The sequence below is a fragment of the Hyla sarda genome, chromosome 2 (assembly GCF_029499605.1).
Source record: "Hyla sarda isolate aHylSar1 chromosome 2, aHylSar1.hap1, whole genome shotgun sequence".
Classification (NCBI taxonomy): domain Eukaryota; kingdom Metazoa; phylum Chordata; class Amphibia; order Anura; family Hylidae; genus Hyla; species Hyla sarda.
The window spans coordinates 187,728,738-187,748,550 of record NC_079190.1 but is presented as its reverse complement, the minus strand read 5'-3'; the positions used below and the strand labels follow the sequence as shown (position 1 = coordinate 187,748,550).

At 43.7% G+C, this 19,813-nt stretch overlaps 1 protein-coding gene across 3 annotated transcripts in view; it reads left to right on the top strand.

Moving 5' to 3' along the window:
* Positions 1 to 1,172: 1,172 nt before the first annotated feature.
* Positions 1,173 to 19,813, top strand: part of CRACDL (CRACD like) — a 107,561-nt gene continuing 88,920 nt past the window's right edge. Inside the window, exon 1 of one of the 3 annotated variants that reach the window (XM_056555940.1) lies at positions 1,173 to 1,397. Coding sequence is in view for 1 of the 3 variants with exons in the window: in XM_056555939.1 (XP_056411914.1) it covers positions 4,120 to 4,168 (49 nt within the window). In the remaining 2 variants the exon portion in view is untranslated. Of the gene's footprint in view, positions 1,398 to 4,099; positions 4,169 to 5,164; positions 5,253 to 19,813 lie in introns of those variants that run through there. The other 2 variants (XM_056555939.1, XM_056555941.1) reach the window with 2 other exon arrangements.

Below are 19,813 nucleotides of genomic sequence, written 5' to 3'. Positions count from 1 at the left end.
GGTCAGGTGACACTATCACCTGTGAAGCACCCCCATACACTGCACTGGGTCAGGTGACACTATCACCTGTGAAGCACCCTATATACTGCACTGGGTCAGGTGACACTATCACCTGTGAAGCACCCCATATACTGCACTGGGTCAGGTAACACTATCACCTGTGAAGCACCCCTATACACTGCACTGGGTCAGGTGACACTATCACCTGTGAAGCACCCCTATACACTGCACTAGGTCAGGTGACACTATCACCTGTGAAGCACCCTATACACTGCACTGGGTCAGGTGACTATCACCTGTGAAGCACCCCTATACACTGCACTGGGTCAGGTGACACTATCACCTGTGAAGCACCCCATACACTACACTGGGTCAGGTGACACTATCACCTGTGAAGCACCCCATACACTGCACTGGGTCAGGTGACACTATCACCTGTTAAGCACCCCCATACACTGCACTGGGTCAGGTGACACTATCACCTGTGAAGCACCCCCATACATTGCACTGGGTCAGGTGACACTATCACCTGTGAAGCACCCCATACATTGCACTGGGTCAGGTGACACTATCACCTGTGAAGCAACCCATACACTGCACTGGGTCAGGTGACACTATCACCTGTGAAGCACCCCATACACTACACTGGGTCAGGTGACACTATCACCTGTTAAGCACCCCATACACTGCACTGGGTCAGGTGACACTATCACCTGTTAAGCACCCCATACACTGCACTGGGTCAGGTGACACTATCACCTGTGAAGCACACCATACATTGCACTAGGTCAGGTGACACTATCACCTGTGAAGCACCCCCATACACTGCACTGGGTCAGGTGACACTATCACCTGTTAAGCACCCCATACACTGCACTGGGTCAGGTGACACTATCACCTGTGAAGCACACCATACATTGCACTAGGTCAGGTGACACTATCACCTGTGAAGCACCCCATATACGGCACTGGGTCAGGTGACACTCACCTGTGAAGCACCCCATACACTGCACTGGGTCAGGTGACACTATCACCTGTGAAGCACGCCCATACACTGCATATACCTTATAGCCTGACCCAGAGCTCCTGTCCTAATACCTAACAGGTGCCTGCAGATGCACAGTTTCACCAGCAGAGGGTCCCGTGGTCACTCCTCACAGTCCAGTATGTGTCATAGGGAGCCGCTGGCCCCGCCTGCTGCCGGACTCTGAGCTGTGCTGAATCCTCCCGTGCTGCACACACAGTCCCTGCTGGCCAGGGAAGCTCTCCTGTGGGCACGGTGCCCACTCTCCCACTGCTCGTCATCCTCCTTGTGATCGTCCTGCTATGTACTTGTCTGCAGTGTGAACCCGGATTCTACTCCGTATTTTCCAGGACTGATACGTACAGAAAATAAGGTAAGGCAGTTTACACTTCTACATGGCTCTAGCAGACAAGGCTAAGATTTATAATGCCTATATAAGTGCCATAGCTAGACAGCTATTATTTCAGCCGATTATCTATAAGCAGACAGGAAACAATCGCATGTAGCTAATGCCAGCCTGCAGGGTAGTAAGCAGCTTTTACTTTGTGCCCCTGGTGATGCTAATGCCAGCTTGTGTACAATAGATCTCACCTGAGTGCCATCCTAGTACACTAGATCTCACCTGAGTGTCATCCCAGTACAATATTTCTCACCTGAGTGCCATCCTAGTAAACTATATCTCACCTGAGTGCCATCCCAATACATTAGATCTCACCTGAGTGCCATCCTAGTACACTAGATCTCACCTGAGTGTCATCCCAGTACAATATTTCTCACCTGAGTGCCATCCTAGTAAACTAGATCTCACCTGAGTGCCATCCCAATACATTAGATCTCACCTGAGTGCCATCCTAGTACACTAGATCTCACCTGAGTGTCATCCTAGTACACTAGATCTCACCTGAGTGTCATCCCAGTACACTATTTCTCACCTGAGTGCCATCCCAGTACATTAGATCTCACCTGAGTGCCATCCTAGTACACTAGATCTCACCTGAGTGTCATCCCAGTACAATATTTCTCACCTGAGTGCCATCCTAGTACACTAGATCTCACCTGAGTGCCATCCTAGTACACTAGATCTCACCTGAGTGTCATCCCAGTACACTAGATCTCACCTGAGTGCCATCCTAGTACACTAGATCTCACCTGAGTGCCATCCGAGTACATTAGATCTCACCTGAGTGCCATCCCAGTACACTAGATCTCACCTGAGTGCCATCCCAGTACACTAGATCTCACCTCAGTGCCATCCCAGTACATTAGATCTCACCTGAGTGCCATCCCAGTACATTAGATCTCACCTGAGTGTCATCCCAGTACATTAGATTTCACATGTGTCATCCCAGTACACTAAATCTCAGATGAGTGTCATCCCAGTACACTAGATCTCACCTGAGTGCCATCCCAGTACATTAGATCTCACCTGAGTGCCATCCCAGTACATTAGATCTCACTTGAGTGTCATCCCAGTACATTAGATCTCACATGAGTGTCATCCCAGTACATTAGATTTCACATGAGTGTCATCCCAGTACACTAGATCTCACATGAGTGTCATCCCAGTACATTAGATCTCACACAAGTGTCATCCCAGTACACTAGATCTCACATGAGTGTCATCCCAGTACATTAGATTTCACATGAGTGTCATCCCAGTACACTAGATTTTACCTAAGTGCCATCTCAGTATACTAGATCTCACCTGAGTGTCATCCCAGTAAACTAGATCTCACCTGATTGTCATCCCAGTACACTAGATCTTTGTGTCATCCCTGTAGACTAGATCAGGAGTTTGCAACAGCTGGAGGCACCCTCATTGGGAAACACTACTCTTTTGCAACAACTGCCCATTCCATGCTCCACTGACTGCAATGGAAATAAAACTATGGGGAGTTATAACCGGTTGCTGACCATAATCTGCACACGTAATAAGACCCACTGATATGTGTTATGGTAAAAGTATACAGGTTGCGGTAACATGCACAATGAATGAAAGACCCTGACACATCCAATCTCTTCTCCACTTGGTTGAGAGCGCTGCCATGTGGATGACACCAACACTGTGCATTGTCTGCAGGAACAGCTCTTGCACAGCTTCTTCTCCTCTGACAGTCTAGACAAGGAGATAAAGAGAGGCCACCTCTTTAATGCTAGGGTTTATATAATTATTTTTTAATAATAATTGAAACATTTTAATTGAAAGTGACAGGTGCTGTGTTGAGGGTTATTGCCCTCTCACACGTTTATGGCGGCTTATTCAAGGATGTGCCACTAATATCTGACAGATGTGGGGTGGAAACAGTGAAAAACAGTGTGCTTGGCTGTGCTCAGAATTCTTACAACCTCTGGCTGCTGTGAGCAGGACAGACATGGTGGTGGGGGCGGCTGCCATTCAATGGGTGAAGGTTCCAGGGACCCATATCTATCCTATGGATATGCCGTCAATGTTGGAGATGGCTGTAAGCCTTTAAAGGGGTTGTCCAGTATTATAAAAACAGCACTACACCTGTCCTCAGGTTATAGGCGGTATTACAGCTCAGTTCCATTGACGTGAATGGATCTAAGTTGTGTTGCCTCATATAACTTTAGGGTAGGGGCTGTTTTTGGAAGAAATGTTCACTGTTTTTCTACTCCTTGATACACCTTTTAGATTTAGCAGAAGTTTTGTAGATCTCTATAATGTTATAGATTGTATAGATCTACAGTGCTCTATCACAATTTCTATGACCAGCTTTTGTGGGCGAAAGTTTGAACTGCCTGCATAGCCAGCACTATAATACAAGCACTAGTGCCATGGTAGAATAGGTCCAAGTATGTATTAGATGCTGTACCCACTTAGATTCAAAGGCTATGCTCACACATTTATCAAAACCTGTCCTGAGGAAAAGTTGCGGAGTTGCCCATAGCAACCAATCAGATCACTTCTTTCATTTTTTAAAAGGTCTCTGAAAAATGAAAGAAGCAATCTGATTGGTTGCTATTGGCAACTCAGCAACTTATCCTCTGGACAGGTTTTGATAAATCTTCTAGTATTTTGCTCAGTATTTTTAACCAAAAGTGGAACTGCTAGAGAGAAAAATGTACCTTTTTCTATGTTGATTCAACTCCAGGGTTTGTTTAAAAATACTGAGCAAAATAAGGGTAAGATACCTGTACATGTACATATTGATATCCTTTAAAAGCCCCCTTCTGGGGCTGTAATTGTCTACGTGTATTTAACTCATACTGAGAGCCATAGGTTACTATAGTTATCTACACCATATTTGTTCCTTCTGGTTCATTATATAGTTAGTTTCTAGAACCACATACTGAATGTCGGCTTATGATCATTGTCTATTCATATCATTTTCAGTGATGTGCTTGATTGTTTACATGTTTATTTCTTTGAAAATCTAATAAAAACCAATTGAAAAAAAAAAAAAATACCATGAAGGAGATTTATCAAAACCTGTGCAGAGGGAAAATGGTGCAGTTGCCCATAGCAACCGGTCAGATCGCTTCTTTCATTTTTAAAAGTTCCTCTGAAAAATGAAAGAAGCAATCTGATTTGGTTGCTATGGGCAACTGCAGCACTTTTCCTCTTCACATGTTTTGATAAATCTCCCCCTACGTGTGAACGTAACCCAACAAACCAATTTCTAGTCGATAATCTATAGTCATTGAGGCAGATTTATCAAAACCGGTCCAGAGGAAAAGTTGCTGAGTTGCCCATAGCAACCAATCAGATCGCTGCTTTCATTTTTAATAAAGGCCGCAGTAAACAAATGTTCACTGTTTTTGTTGTTGTAAAATAATAAGTTGACAGCTGCGCCTGTCCTTTATACATGTTTGTTTTTCTATTTTGGTAAAATTCAATAAAAAACTATTGAAAGAAAAAGTGAAAGAAGCGATCTGATTGGTTGTTATGGGCAACTCAGCAACTTTTCCTCTTCACATGTTTTGATAAGTCACCCCCTGTGTGTGAACGTAAGCCAACAAACCAATTTCTAGTCGATAATCTATAGTCATTGGGGCAGATTTATCAAAACCTGTCCAGAGGAAAAGTTGCTGCGTTGCCCATAGCAACCAATCAGATCGCTGCTTTCATTTTTAATAAAGGCCTTTTCAAAAGTGAAAGAAGCGATCTGATTGGTTGCTATGGGCAACTCAGCAACTTTTCATCTGGACAGGTTTTGATAAAGTCTTCCCCATTATCCCTGTAGTAGTATATGCTACCCAGGCACAGGTAACGTCGTGTCACATGTCATTCTGCTTTCTTCAGACGTTATTCTTGTACGCAGATTTCTCATCATGACTGATTTACTGTTAAGCTGTTTCAGCAGCCACCATAATGTATTATGGGATATGGAACCCGAGCCAAGCAGGAAACAATACACCTTTGACGTTAGTCTCATTAGTGTCTGGGTTTCGCTGGCGACTTTGGTCATTGTTTGTAAATCTTCAGTAAGTGACGCAGACTCTGTATTTCCAAATAAACTAGGTGACACAATGCCGTTGGTTTCTGGGAATGGGAATGAGACCTGTGAATTGGGTATACCTGCTGAGGGATTACCTAAAGTAGTTCTCAACCTGTACCACAGGGTTTCCCAACCAGGGTGCCTCCAGCTGTTGCAAAACTACAACTCCCAGCATGCCCGGACAGCCAACGGCTGTCCGGGCATGCTGGGAGTTGTAGTTTTGCAATAGCTGTAGGCACGCTGGTTGGGAAACACTGATATATATAGTGTATCACTATGAGGGATAAACTTAATTTGTTTTGTATATTTATAGTTTTAAGTTTGTACAAAAGGTTATATGAACATAATGTTTGCCATAGCTGCCAGATGATGATTATGTGGATAAAACCACAACTTTGTAAACTTCTTTTTATTACATGTAGTACCAATATGTACTTTCCATAGGAACAGTTTAAGAAACTATCTTAAACTATCCATAAAACTTTTGTGTTTTTTTTTCAAATGGTTTTGCTGCTGTTTTTACAATGTGGCAATGGGACGCCTGTTGCACCATTAAGTGCAAGTGTGAATGCACTCTAAATCTAGAATTGTTTTTATTCTGATCCTATCTAACAGAGTATATCTAACACAGTTTTTCGCAACCAGGGTGCCTCCAGCTGTTGCAAAACTACAACTCCCAGCATGCCCAGACAGCCTTTGGCTGTCCGGGCATGCTGGGAGTTGTAGTTTTGCAACAGCTGGAGGCTCCCTAATTAGGAAACACTGATCTAGCATATAAAGAAAAAACATATTGGAAAATCTAGAAAGATTTCTTACACATTTGCCCCCTTTGCGTTTGTATTAAAGGGGTACTCCACTGGAATGTTTTTTTTTTTTTTTTTTTTTTTTTAATCGACTGGTGCCAAAAAGTTAAGCAGATTTGTAAATGACTTCTATTTAAAAATCTTAACCTTTCCAGTACTTATCAGCTGCTGTATGTTCCTTTCTGTCTGACCACAGTGCTCTCTGCTAACACCTCTGTCCATTTTAGTGTCCAGGGCAGGCGCAAATCCCCATAGCAAACCTATCCTGCTCCAGACAGTTCCTAAAATGGACAGCGGTGTCAGCAGAGAGCACTGTGGTCAGACAAAAAGGAAATTCAAAAAGAAAATAACTTCCTGTGGAGCATACAGCAGCTGATAAGTACTGGAAGGATTAAGAGTTTTAAATAAAAGTAATTTACAAATCTGTTTAACTTTCTTGCACCAGTTGATTTCAATTGAAATGTTTTCCAGGGGAGTATTCCAGGAAAAAACTTTTATTTTTTTTTATTTTTTTTTATCAACTGGCTCCAGAAAGTTAAACAGATTTGTAAATTACTTCTATTAAAAAATCTTAATCCATCCAATAATTATAAGCTGCTGAAGTTGAGTTGTTCTTTTCTGTCTGACAGCTCTCTGCCACATCTCTATTTGTCTCGGGAACTGCACAGAGTAGAAGAGGTTTGCTTTGGGGATTTGCTTCTACTTTGGACAGTTCCCAAGACAGATGTCATCAGAGAGCACTTAGACAGAAAAGAACAACTTCAGCAGCTCATATGTACTGAAAGGATTAAGATTTACAAATCTGTTTAACTTTCTGGAGCCAGTTGAGATATATATATATATATATATATATATATATATAAAGTTTTTTCCTGGATCACCCCTTTAAGCATCATTGGGATCTAGAATCATAGAACTGCCAACAGCCAGGACTTGCAGAAATGTAGCCATATTTTGCTGGTGTGAATCAAGTCAAACAGTTAGTTTGGTCTCCTCCCGGCCTGGCAGGAGACCAAACTCAGGAAGTGGGTGCGGGGCATGGTGAGGCACAGCTCTCACAGGCTTCCGTGACAATGCGCCTGCTAGTGAATGCCTTCTGCCGGGAGCTCACACAATGTGAGCAAGGGGAAAGGTATGATACACAGCTTTTTAAAGCTCGGAACATTTTTAAAGGGGTACTCCGCTGCCCTGCTTCCGGAGCTCCGCTCCCCAGCATCCAGAAGTTTATTGTTTCGAACGCTGTGCGCGGGCTTCCGTGTTCAGGACCGCCCCTCTTGACGTCACGCCTGCACCCTCGTGACGTCACGTCCGCTTCCTCAACGAAAGTCTATGGGAAGGGGGCACGACTGCCATGTCACGAAGGGCGGCCCTGAACACGGAAGCCCGCGCACAGCGTTCGGAACAATAAACTTCCGGACGCTGGGGAGTGGAGCTCCGGAAGCAGGGCAGCGGAGTACCCCTTTAAGGGCAGAAGTAGTTAGTAGTTATATCAATTTTTACATTTTGTGCATTTTGAAATATAATGAAAGAGGTGAATAGTATCATCAACCAATGCAATACTTGACAGCAAATTATACTATCCAGCTATTTGGATCTCCTTTATTCACCTGCCTTTACCCATCCATATGTTGGAATGCAGCTGCAGGTTTGTGGAGTTTGCTATGGATTCTATGCTGTGTTATATGTCATGCTAAATGCTGATTTTCCATGGATTCCAAGCTTCAAAAAAAGGTAAAATCCATCACAAATCTACTGTAAACTCCATGGCAAATCTGTAACTGTTGCTGTATCTGGATTTTAAAATTGTATTCATTTGCACAGTAGTAGCAGTATACTGGGGATGCTTTTTTGCATTTCCGAGTGGTCCTGTCCGAATGGACATTGCGCAAATATTCCGCAAATATTCCGCAAATACCTAACATGTCTTTTGTGGTATCCTTCAGGAGTACTCCCTATGTCAGTGTTTCCCAACCAGGGTGCCTCCAGATGTTGCAAAGCTACAACTCCTAGCATGCCTGGACAGCCAAAGGCTATCTAGGCATGCTGGGAGTTGTAGTTTTGCAACACCTGCTGGCACCCTGGTTGGGAAACACTGCCCTATGTATATATGAGACAGAAGGCTGCAACCTCTTTCCTTTCTAAAAACATGGGTGGGATAAGTCACCCATATACCACCCTAACTTATTAGAAGCATCAGCAGCATTGGCAGAAAAAGCTAATTTTGTTTGTGCAACAATTGTTTTAAAGCATTAAAGGGGTATTCGAGGGAATGGAACTTTGTAGACACCTATTCCCCCCTATCCACAGGATCCTAGCCTACTGCCCCCACCTCGGCGGACTCCAGCCCCCATCTTCCTAACGGGACACAAGTGACAGTAAGGCAGGACATTACTGTAGCCAGTGATTGGCTAACCAGGCCATCACTTGCACTTGTCCAGCAAGGTAGGGGCTGCTCTGCTCTGAGGACGTGTAAGTAGCCAGGGCCCTGTAAGGAGATGTCAGGGGGTCCCCGTGATTAGACACTTATCCCCTATCCTATGGAGAGGGGAAAAGTATCTAAAAAGTTCAGTTCCCTGGACTACCCCTTTAAAAGAACAATTGCTGTGGGAAACCAGCTTAAATGAGACCTAAGGTGGGTTTTCCTCAAAAATGTCAGGCAACAACTCTAGGACGATACATAACATTATTTCTTCTTAAAAAAAAAAAAAAAAATGCCACGTTCACAAGTTAGCTGGTAGCCTGCTGGAAATATAAAAAGGCTTCTGTGCTTGTGGCATATTTCTCCCTTGAGTGGCATTTTTGGGTCAGTGATAGTTTTTCTAAAATGCAGCATGCTCATATGATCAAACCTGGTTAAAAAATAACACACAGAAAAAAAACACATATACAAATACACTCTTTTTTATTAACGCTAGGTTCCCACTACAGAATTACGGACAGGAATTTTAAAGCCAGGTTCACACTGCGAAATCTCCAGACGGAATTGCCACCAGAGATCTCACGGGCATTGCTAGGACTGGGCGGAGTGCATTGCCATAGACAGTAATGCATTTCTGAGTGGATCCGCCCAAAAATCTGCTTACTGGATGGCAATGTAGTCCGTGTCGTCCTAGCACCACACGCTGGCAATGGAATTCCGCTGCACAGTGCATACTACAACTTCTCTTATAATCTGATGGCGGCTCTCTATGATATCCATCCCTTTATGATTGGTAGGGTCCAACCTTATTCATTCTAACAATGAAGGGGCTGCAGTTCTAGTGAAGTGAACTGCACAATGACAACCCCTTCCAGCCTGGTTGCATCTGATGAAGGTGTTTGGGAAGTCATAAACTTTACAGTTTGTAAATCTTCCTTTGACATTAATACAGGTTGCATAACCAGCACAGCACTGCAAGCCACACTGTTTATGCGATTCCCATTACTTCTTCAATAGTTTTGAGCTTTATGCCCACCCCTGGCAAAGGTGACTTCAGGGGCCATAAATATTCCAGATTGGAATATCCCTTTAAGGGGATACAGTGCTAAACTATAGTTGTGGCCCCTTTATTCTCAGATTCAATGCAGAGCCCAAAGGCTAAAGTGATGGCGCCTCCTAAAAATATGCCATGAGTTGTGTCCATTGTAAATTATATTATATTGTCTACATTCTTATACGAGGTCTTTGGAGTAATATATTAAAAGTTCTTCTTTTAACCAGACAGTGGTTTAGTTACTTTTGTATGTAACCTTTACAATAGGGATAGCACAGGAGCACCTGAAAGCTGAACTAATTAATGCAGGATAAGTCATCAACTGCCGAGCCGAGAAGTTCGTGACAAATCAAATTTACTGTAAGTTCGCTCATCTCTAAATAGGGAGCCGAATTATAGAACTGGGCAAGAATTATGAAGTGCTCCACCTGCCACTAGCCAAGTTTCTTTGAGACAGGTTTGGTATCAGTTCTCTCGTAAGAAGGTTTGGAATCGCTGTGCTGTTTATAAGGAATTATCACTCAAACTATTTGGATTGTATAAAGGAAGTTCTCAAAAGTATTTATAACTTCTAATAAACTTAGGATGGACTTGAGTCTGGGTTTCAGAGTCCAGAAATTTAATGATCTGCTGTTCCCTAGCACTTCACCAGATTCTTGTGTTTAGACTTTGCAGCATACTGCAGCTACAGGACTAGGTTTGTTGTTAGCATGATGCACAAACATTTCTGTCATCTGCTGCATGTAAACATACCCTAAAGTGTACGTATTGTTTGCAATTTTTTTTTATATATAATGTAGATAATAACGCTATATTTTTGTAATATACAGTGGTTAAAAAATGTGTATATTCCTTGGTGAAAATATGCTGTCCCTGCAGCTATTGCTTGTGAGACAAAACACAGGAAGTGAGGGCAGAATAAGCAGTGCTTTGTACAGACTCCTGGCTTGTCAATCATCCTGCTGTGTGAGCTAAGGGCCATGTCACACAGCCTCACTTCACAGAACCCTGCTTGTCCTCAGTGCACAGAACCCTGCTTGTCCTCAGTGTACAGAGCCCTGCTTGTCCTTAGTGTACAGAGCCCTGCTTGTCCTCAGAGTACAGAACCCTGCTTGTCCTCAGTGTGCAGAGCCCTGCTTGTCCTCAGTGTACAGAGCCATGCTTGACCTCAGTGTACAGAGCCCTGCTTGACCTCAGTGTACAGAGCCCTGCTTGTCCTCAGTGTACAGAGCCCTGCTTGTCCTCAGAGTACAGAGCCCTGCTTGTCCTCAGTATACAGAGCCCTGCTTGTCCTCAGTGTACAGAGCCCTGCTTGTCCCCAGTGTACAGAGCCCTACTTGTCCTCAGCGCACAGATCCCTGCTTGTCCTCAGTGCACAGAGCCCTGCTTCTCCTCTGTGTACAGACTCCTGCTTGTCCTCAGTGTACAAACCCCTGCTTGTCCTCAGTGTACAAACCCCTGCTTGTCCTCAGTGTACAAACTCCTGCTTGTCCTCACTGCACAGACCCCTGCTTCTCCTCATTGCACAGAGCCCTGCTTGTCCTCAGTGCACAGAGCCCTGCTTGTCCTCAGTGTACAGACTCCTGCTTGTCCTCAGTGTACAGACTCCTGCTTGTCCTCAGTGTACAGACTCCTGCTTGTCCTCACTGCACAGAGCCTTGCTTGTCCTCAGTATACAGACTCCTGCTTGTCCTCAGTGTACAGACTCCTGCTTGTCCTCAGTGTACAGACTCCTGCTTGTCCTCAGTGTACAGACTCCTGCTTGTCCTCAGTGTACAGACCCCTGCTTGTCCTCAGCGTACAGACTCCTGCTTGTCCTCACTGCACAGAGCCTTGCTTGTCCTCAGTATACAGACTCCTGCTTGTCCTCAGCACACAGAGCCCTGCTTCTCCTCAGTGCACAGAGCCCTGCTTGTCCTCAGTGCACAGAGCATTGCTTGTCCTCAGTGTACAGACTCCTGCTTGTCCTCAGTGTACAGAGCCCTGCTTGTCCTCAGTGTACAGACCCCTGCTTGTCCGCAGTGTACAGACTCCTGCTTGTCCTCACTGCACAGAGCCCTTCTTGTCTTCAGTGTACAGAGCCCTGCTTGTCCTCAGTGTACACAGCCCTGCTTGTCCTCAGTGTACACAGCCCTGCTTGTCCTCACTGCACATAGCCTTGCTTGTCCTCAGTGTACACAGCCCTGCTTGTCCTCAGTGCACAGAGCCCTGCTTGTCCTCAGTGTACAGAGCCCTGCTTGTCCTCAGTGTACACAGCCCTGTTTGTCCTCAGTGCACAGAGCCCTGCTTGTCCTCAGTGTACAGAGCCCTGCTTGTCCTCAGTGTACACAGCCCTGCTTGTCCTCAGTGTACAGAGCCCTGCTTGTCCTCAGTGTACAAAGCCCCGCTTGTCCTCAGTGTAGAGAGCCCCGCTTGTCCTCAGTGTACAGAGCCCCGCTTGTCCTCAGTGTACAGAGCCCTGCTTTTCCCCAGTGTACAGAGCCCTACTTGTCCTCAGCGCACAGAGCCCTGCTTCTCCTCTGTGTACAGATCCCTGCTGGTCCTCAGTGTACAGACCCCTGCTTGTCCTCAGTGTACAGACTCCTGCTTGTCCTCACTGCACAGAGCCTTGCTTGTCCTCAGTGTACAGACCCCTGCTTGTCCTCAGTGCACAGAGCCCTGCTTGTCCTCAGTGCACAGAGCATTGCTTGTCCTCAGTGTACAGACTCCTGCTTGTCCTCAGTGTACAGACCCCTGCTTGTCCTCAGTGTACAGACTCCTGCTTGTCCTCACTGCAAAGAGCCTTGCTTGTCCTCAGTGTACAGACTCCGGCTTGTCCTCAGCGCACAGAGCCCTGCCTCTCCTCAGTGCACAGAGCCCTGCTTGTCCTCAGTGCACAGAGCATTGCTTGTCCTCAGTGTACAGACTCCTGCTTGTCCTCAGTGTACAGAGCCCTGCTTGTCCTCAGTGTACAGACCCCTGCTTGTCCTCAGTGTACAGACTCCTGCTTGTCCTCACTGCACAGAGCCCTGCTTGTCCACCCACACTTCCTGTATTTTGCCTCTGCACAGAGACACACAGGCAATAGCTGCAGAGACAAGACAGAATTTTATCACCCAAAAATATACACCTTTTTAACCACTGTATATTACAAATATACATATAATGGTATTATCTACATTATATAAAAAGTTAGATAGGTACACTCCGGTGGAATTTTTTTTTTTTTTTTTTTTTTTACAATGAACTGGTGTCAGAAAGTTAAACAGATATGTTAATTACTTCTATTTAAAAATCTTGATCCTTCCAGTACTTATCAGCTGCTGTATACTACAGAGCATGATAGGTTTTTGGTATTTGATCCTGCTCTGGATAGTTCCTGACATGGACAGAGGTGGAGAGAACTGTGGTCAAACAGAAAAGAACAACGCAACTTCTTCTAGAGCATACAGCAACTGACTTACTGGAAGGATTAAGATTTTTTAATAGAAGTAATTTACAAATTACAAAGGGGTTATCCAGGAAAAAAACTTTTTTTTATATATCAACTGGCTCCAGAGAGTTAAACATATTTGTAAATTACTTCTATTAAAAAATCTTAATCCTTTCAGTACTAATGAGCTTCTGAAGTTAAGATTCTTTTCTGTCTAAGTGCTCTCTGTTGACACGTGTCTCGGGAACCGCCCAGTTTAGAAGAGGTTTTCTATGGGGATTTGCTTCTAAAATGGGCGGTTCCCGAGACACGTGTCATCAGAGAGCACTTAGATGGAAAAAAACAACCTTAACTTCAGAAGCTCATAAGTACTGAAAGGATTAAGATTTTTTAATAGAAATAATTTACAAATCTGTTTAACTTTCTGGAGCCAGTTGATATATAAAAAAAAGTTTTTTCCTGGAATACCCCTTTAACTTTCTGGCACGTGCTAATACCAAATACGTTTATTTTTAACATATTTACATGTTTTTTTTATATGGAAAATGGGAAAAGGGGGGTGATGTGAACTTTTTAAATGGGGTTAATGTGGGGTTTTTAAACTTTTCTTAAACTTTTTTTTTTTCTTAAACATTTTAGCCCCTTAGAGGAATTTGAGAAGAAATCATTAGCTTGCTCATACAGATAGAGGCAGTTTTATTAAACCCCATTGATATGTTTGATTGTCTGATCGCCTCCAGGCAGTCTCAATCAAATACAGATCCACAGCCACCATGGGATGAGAGGTAAGCCCTCTGGCTACCTCCACAGTGGATCAATCTACCCCCACTAGACCATGAGGGATGGTTAAAAAGGTACCTTTAGATGCTGCTGTCAGCTAAAGGATTAATAGCCGGCCGAGGCTAGCCAGCTATTCGCAGCGGTTCCCAGCTACAGAAATCAAGTCAGGAGCCTGCTCCATACACCCTGCGCACCACTGTAATAAAACCAGAGGAGGAAGTCAATCCGGGCCTGCTTGCCCAAAGTAGGGCTAAATGTCAGAGAAATTGACCTGCCCGGCACCCGGGCAATAGGATTTCCACATACATGTACGAGCATTTGGGGCAGTAGACCTTTTTCTTTGCATAAAACCCTGTGGAAGTGAAGCGGGATCATGAAAAACACGCCCAATAAATTTAAATAATTCAAATATGTAACATACAGGGCCGGCGCCACCTATAGACAGGATAGGCAGCCTCCTAGAGCACCCTCTTCATGGGGGGGCTGCCCTGTCTGCTGCAAAAAATGTATTGTATGCGCACAGTCCCTTTGCTGGCAGAAGAGCTCCCTTCATTTACTATTAGGCGTGCAAGAGCAGACCCCCTACTCCCTGCCCCTCCCCGGCATGCTACTGTACTTAGTGCATGATGCCCCCCTCCCATCTACTTTGTTAGCGGCACACACAACAAACAAACTTCAGCCCCGTCCCGTCCTGCCCGCTACCCTCTAACTCCCGGGAGTTAGGGGGTAGCAGGGTTAGTTTTACTCTCTTTGGCAATGAGTCTTTCTGTCTCTATTTTTGCGGCTTTTATCTGTTTTTAACATATTTTAGATTTTCCTCTATAGCTTTTAATGCTTCTTCACTGTCGTCCTGTTTTAGTAGTTTAAATACTTTATTTTTGTCATTTATTGCCCCCTTAACATTCTTATTCGTTCATATTGGTTTTCTTTTATTTCTGACCCTTTTATTCCCATAAGGTATATACATCTAACAGAGTTTAAGATATTTTTAAAAGTCTCCCATTAGTGTCAGTATTCTTGTTTTTGAGGACATTATCCCATTTTATATTGTTAAGGGCTTCTCTGAGTTGATTGAACTTTGCCTTCCTAAAGTTCATTGTTTTTGTGGCCCCTCGAGAGATTCCCTTATTGAACAAGTTATAATGTATTATGTTATGATCACTATTTCCTAGGTGTCCTTCTACCTGCACATTAGTTACTCTATCAGGTCTGTTGGTTAATATTAAGTCTAGTAGGGCGCCCCCTCTGGTCGGGCTCTGCACCATTTGGGACAGATAATTGTCTTTAGAAATAATTGTCAGAAACCTGTTTCCTTAATGAGATTCACAGGTCTCAGTCTCCCAGTTGATATCAGGATAGTTAAAGTCCTCCATTATTATCACCTCATTCTGATTTGCTGCCTTGTTTATTTTACTCAGTAATTGATCTTCTGGCTCTTCCATTATGTTTAGTGGCTTATAGCAAACCCCTATCAGAATTTTTTTATTCTGTTTCCCTCCCAAATATCCTCCCGCAGTGCGGCCTTCAGACTGGACTTTACATAAAGACAAACTCCTCCCCCTTTCCGTTTTGTCCGATCCTTCCTGAATAGACTATAACCCTGCATGTTGACCGCCCAGTCACAGCTATCGTCCAACCAAGTCTCTGTTATACCCACTATGTCATAATTCTCCTCAGACATTTTCAACTCCAGTGCGTCAGTATTATTGGTCAGACTTCTGGCATTTGTCAACATCCAATTCAATTGTGTATGTTTTTTTTTCCTATGACGCCTATCCCTATTAACTATTCTAACCCCTCCCTCCGCCCCACCCCCAGGTACATTATTTAGTTCCCCCTCTCTATCTACACTATCTTCCCCCTCTATGTTGTAGGTTCCCTCCTCCCCCAGTCCCTAGTTTAAACACTCCTCCACGCTTCTAGCCATCTTCTCCCCAAGCACAGCTGCACCCTCCCCATTGAGGTCCAGCCTATCCCTATGGTAGAGCCGGTATCTGATAGCGATGTCGGCCCAGTTCTCCATGAACCCAAACCCCTCCTTCCTACACCAGCTTCTGAGCCACTTGTTTACCTCCCTAATCTCCCGCTGCCTCTCTGGTGTGGCTTGTGGTACAGGTAATATTTCAGATAATATTATCTTGGAGGTCCTTGCCTTGAGCTTGTGGCCTAAGTCCCTGAAATCATTTTCAAGGACACTCCACCTACCTCTTACTTTGTCATTAGTACCAATATGTACCATGACTGCTGGGTTCTCTCCAGCCCCACCCAGCAACCTGTCAACCCGATCCGCGATGTGCCGAATTCGAGCACCATGAAGACAACACACTGTTCGGCGATCCTGGTCTTTGTGACAGATCGCCCTGTCTGTCCCCCTAATAATTGAGTCCCCCACTACCAGTACCTGTCTGGCCTGCCCTGCACTCCTCCCTCCTTACTGGAGCAGACACCCCCCTGGCTGTCAGGCGGAGTCCCGCTGCAGTACTGCTAGCTCTGAAATGGCATCCCCCTCATCTGCCAACCGGGAAAACTTGTTGGGGTGTGCCAGATCAGGACTAGCCTCCCTGACACTTTTCCCTCTACCCTGTTTTCTTACTGTAACCCAGCTAACTGCCTGACTGTCCTGCACCTCCGTCCCACTATCCTTTCCCACCTCTACCACAGAGAGTACTTGCTCAGCGAGCAGGAGGCTCCTCTCCAAGTTGTCAGTGCGTCTCAGTGTTGCCAGTTGCTCCTCTAGATCTAGGATCTGGGTTTCCAAATTAACAACTCGTATAGATCTTGCACAACAATATGCACCCTCAAACTGCTGTTCAAGGATTGCATACATTGTGATATTTTTCTGGTTCTGGTATGGCGTTGTTATTCAGTCACAGTATGGCAGTATTGTTCTGTTCTGGTATGGTGTTGTTATTCAGTAACAGTATGGCAGTATTGTTCTGGTATGGCATTGTTATTCATTCACGGTATGGCAGTATTGTTCTGTTCTGGTATGGTGTTGTTATTCAGTCACAGTATGGCAGTATTGTTCTGTTCTGGTATGGTGTTGTTATTCAGTCACAGTATGGCAGTATTGTTCTGTTCTGGTATGGTGTTGTTATTCAGTCACAGTATGGCAGTATTGTTCTGTTCTGGTATGGCGTTGTTATTCAGTCACAGTATGGCAGTATTGTTCTGTTCTGGTATGGTGTTGTTATTCAGTAACAGTATGGCAGTATTGTTCTGGTATGGCATTGTTATTCATTCACGGTATGGCAGTATTGTTCTGTTCTGGTATGGTGTTGTTATTCAGTCACAGTATGGCAGTATTGTTCTGTTCTGGTATGGTGTTGTTATTCAGTCACAGTATGGCAGTATTGTTCTGTTCTGGTATGGTGTTGTTATTCAGTCACAGTATGGCAGTATTGTTCTGTTCTGGTATGGCGTTGTTATTCATTCACGGTATGGCAGTATTGTTCTGTTCTGGTATGGTGGTATTGTATGGTATGGTGTTGTTATTCAGTCACAGTATGGCAGTATTGTTCTGTTCTGGTATGGTGTTGTTATTCAGTCACAGTATGGCAATATTGTTCTGTTCTGGTATGGTGTTGTTATTCAGTCACAGTATGGCAGTATTGTTCTGTTCTGGTATGGCATTGTTATTCTGTCACAGTATGGCAGTATTGTTCTGGTTCTGGTATGGCATTGTTATTCAGTCACGGTATGGTGATATTGTTCTGTTCTGGTATGGTGTTGTAATTCAGTCACGGTATGGCGATATTATTCTGTTCTGGTATGGTGGTGTTATGCAGTCACAGTATGGCAGTATTGTTCTGGTTCTGGTATGGCATTGTTATTCATTCACGATATGGCGATATTGTTCTGTTCTGGTATGGTGTTGTTATTCAGTCACGGTATGGCGATATTGTTCTGTTCTGGTATGGTGGTGTTATTCAGTCACGGTATGGCAGTATTGTTCTGTTCTGGTATGGCGTTGTTATTCAGTCACGGTATGGCAGTATTGTTCTTTTCTGGTATGGCGTTGTTATTCAATCATGGTATGGCAGTATTGTTCTGGTATGGCATTGTTATTCAGTCACAGTATGGCAGTATTGCTATTTTCTGGTATGGCATAATTATTCAGTCACAGTATGGCAGTATTGTTCTGTTCAGGTATGGCGTTGTTGTTCATTCACGGCTTGGCAGTATTGTTCTGTTTAGGCATGGCATTGTTATACAGTCACGGTATGGCAGTATTGGGGGAACAAGATCCGACAAAAATGTTATGATTTTTTTTAGCCCTAGGGCGGCAAAAATCCTTGCACCAGCCCTGGTAACATACACACATTTTTAACCAATTTATATTGAAAATATACATATAATGTTATTATCTACAGTTTTTGAAAACGACAGGTACACTTTAACAGCCATACAATCCTTTATCAAATAAGGAAACAGCAGAAGATTTTCAAACTGAGAACTATTCTAGTTTTCTGAAATGTTATAAGACTGTTTGACTACATAACTTTGATCTAAATGAAAATATGAGGTATTGAGAGAATCCTGGTTTGGAACAGGCCACTTCAAGACTACATCTCTAAGCACTCTTTTCATACTTGGATTAAAATATTTCCACGGTTGTCCAGTCATTTTATAGCTAATACTTTTTGGATGTCTATTCACTTTGTAGATGGGAAATGACTTCAGACATGATTCTAAGGATACTGTTAACCGTCATGAAAAAGCTTTGGAATCTAATATTAAATATTTATCTATCTCCATTGTATCCATATCATATGAAACTATTGTTTGCTATGTCTTTCTTTCATAGGTTAAAAATAAAGAGGGATAGAGTTTTAGTGGAAAGTACTGTAGAAAGCTAGGGCGGTATTATTTGTTGTCCCTTTTCAATTATTTTCTCAACAACTGTGGGTCTTTATAAAGACTTTATAAATTCCATATGTATATTGTTTTGTTATTTTGTTGCATTTTAGTTACAGTATTGTAATTGTATGGTCAGCAAATAAAGGTGTTGTCCAGACATGTAATATTGGCAGAACTTTGCCTTTTGATAAGCCATTGACTGTGAACTGACAAATAACGTCCTGTATACACACCAATAGTGTAAGCATTAGTCATAACTGTTATCCATAAAAATATTCCATGATAGCTGGTCTGTCTGAATTGGACCATCTAATGTGTATGATCATTGCGTAATTTTCATCAAACAAGGAAAATTCGGCAAGGATAACGCAGGTACTGCGAAAAGCAAAGTAACACAAATCAGGAAATCCCAGAAAATAAAACAATTGAAGTATACAATATCCGGGCTCAACCAATGTAAAAGGGTAATGCGATTACTAGTGCAAACCAAGAAAATACATAATAACATTCAAAAAGAACACAAAACAAACAAAAAAAGATCACAAGAAAAACACACAAGACAACAAAGAAAGGAGATCATTAGGAAGGAAGAAGGGGAAACCATTCAAGGAGGTTGAGGATCAGTAAAGTGATCCCACGGATCCCAGACAGACAGAAACAGTGGCACAGTATTATTCAGGGAGGCAGTCAAAGACTCTAGGGATCGGATCTCATGGACACTGGCCAATAGGGCGCTCTCCCGGGGAAGAGCTCTCTTCCAATATTTAGCAATCAACGTTTTTGCGGCCAAGACAAATGCAAGAGATACACAAGAGGGTCAGGGGGACAGCAACCTCCAAAAATTGAGAATTACACGGGCTACTACCCTCCAGAATCCCACTATGAGCGGACAGGACCAAAAGATATGAAACATAGACCCAACTCTCACCCCACGCCAGCACTGTGGAGGAACGGATGGGTTCAATCTGTGGAGGAGTTGAGGAGTGTTGTACCAACCCATA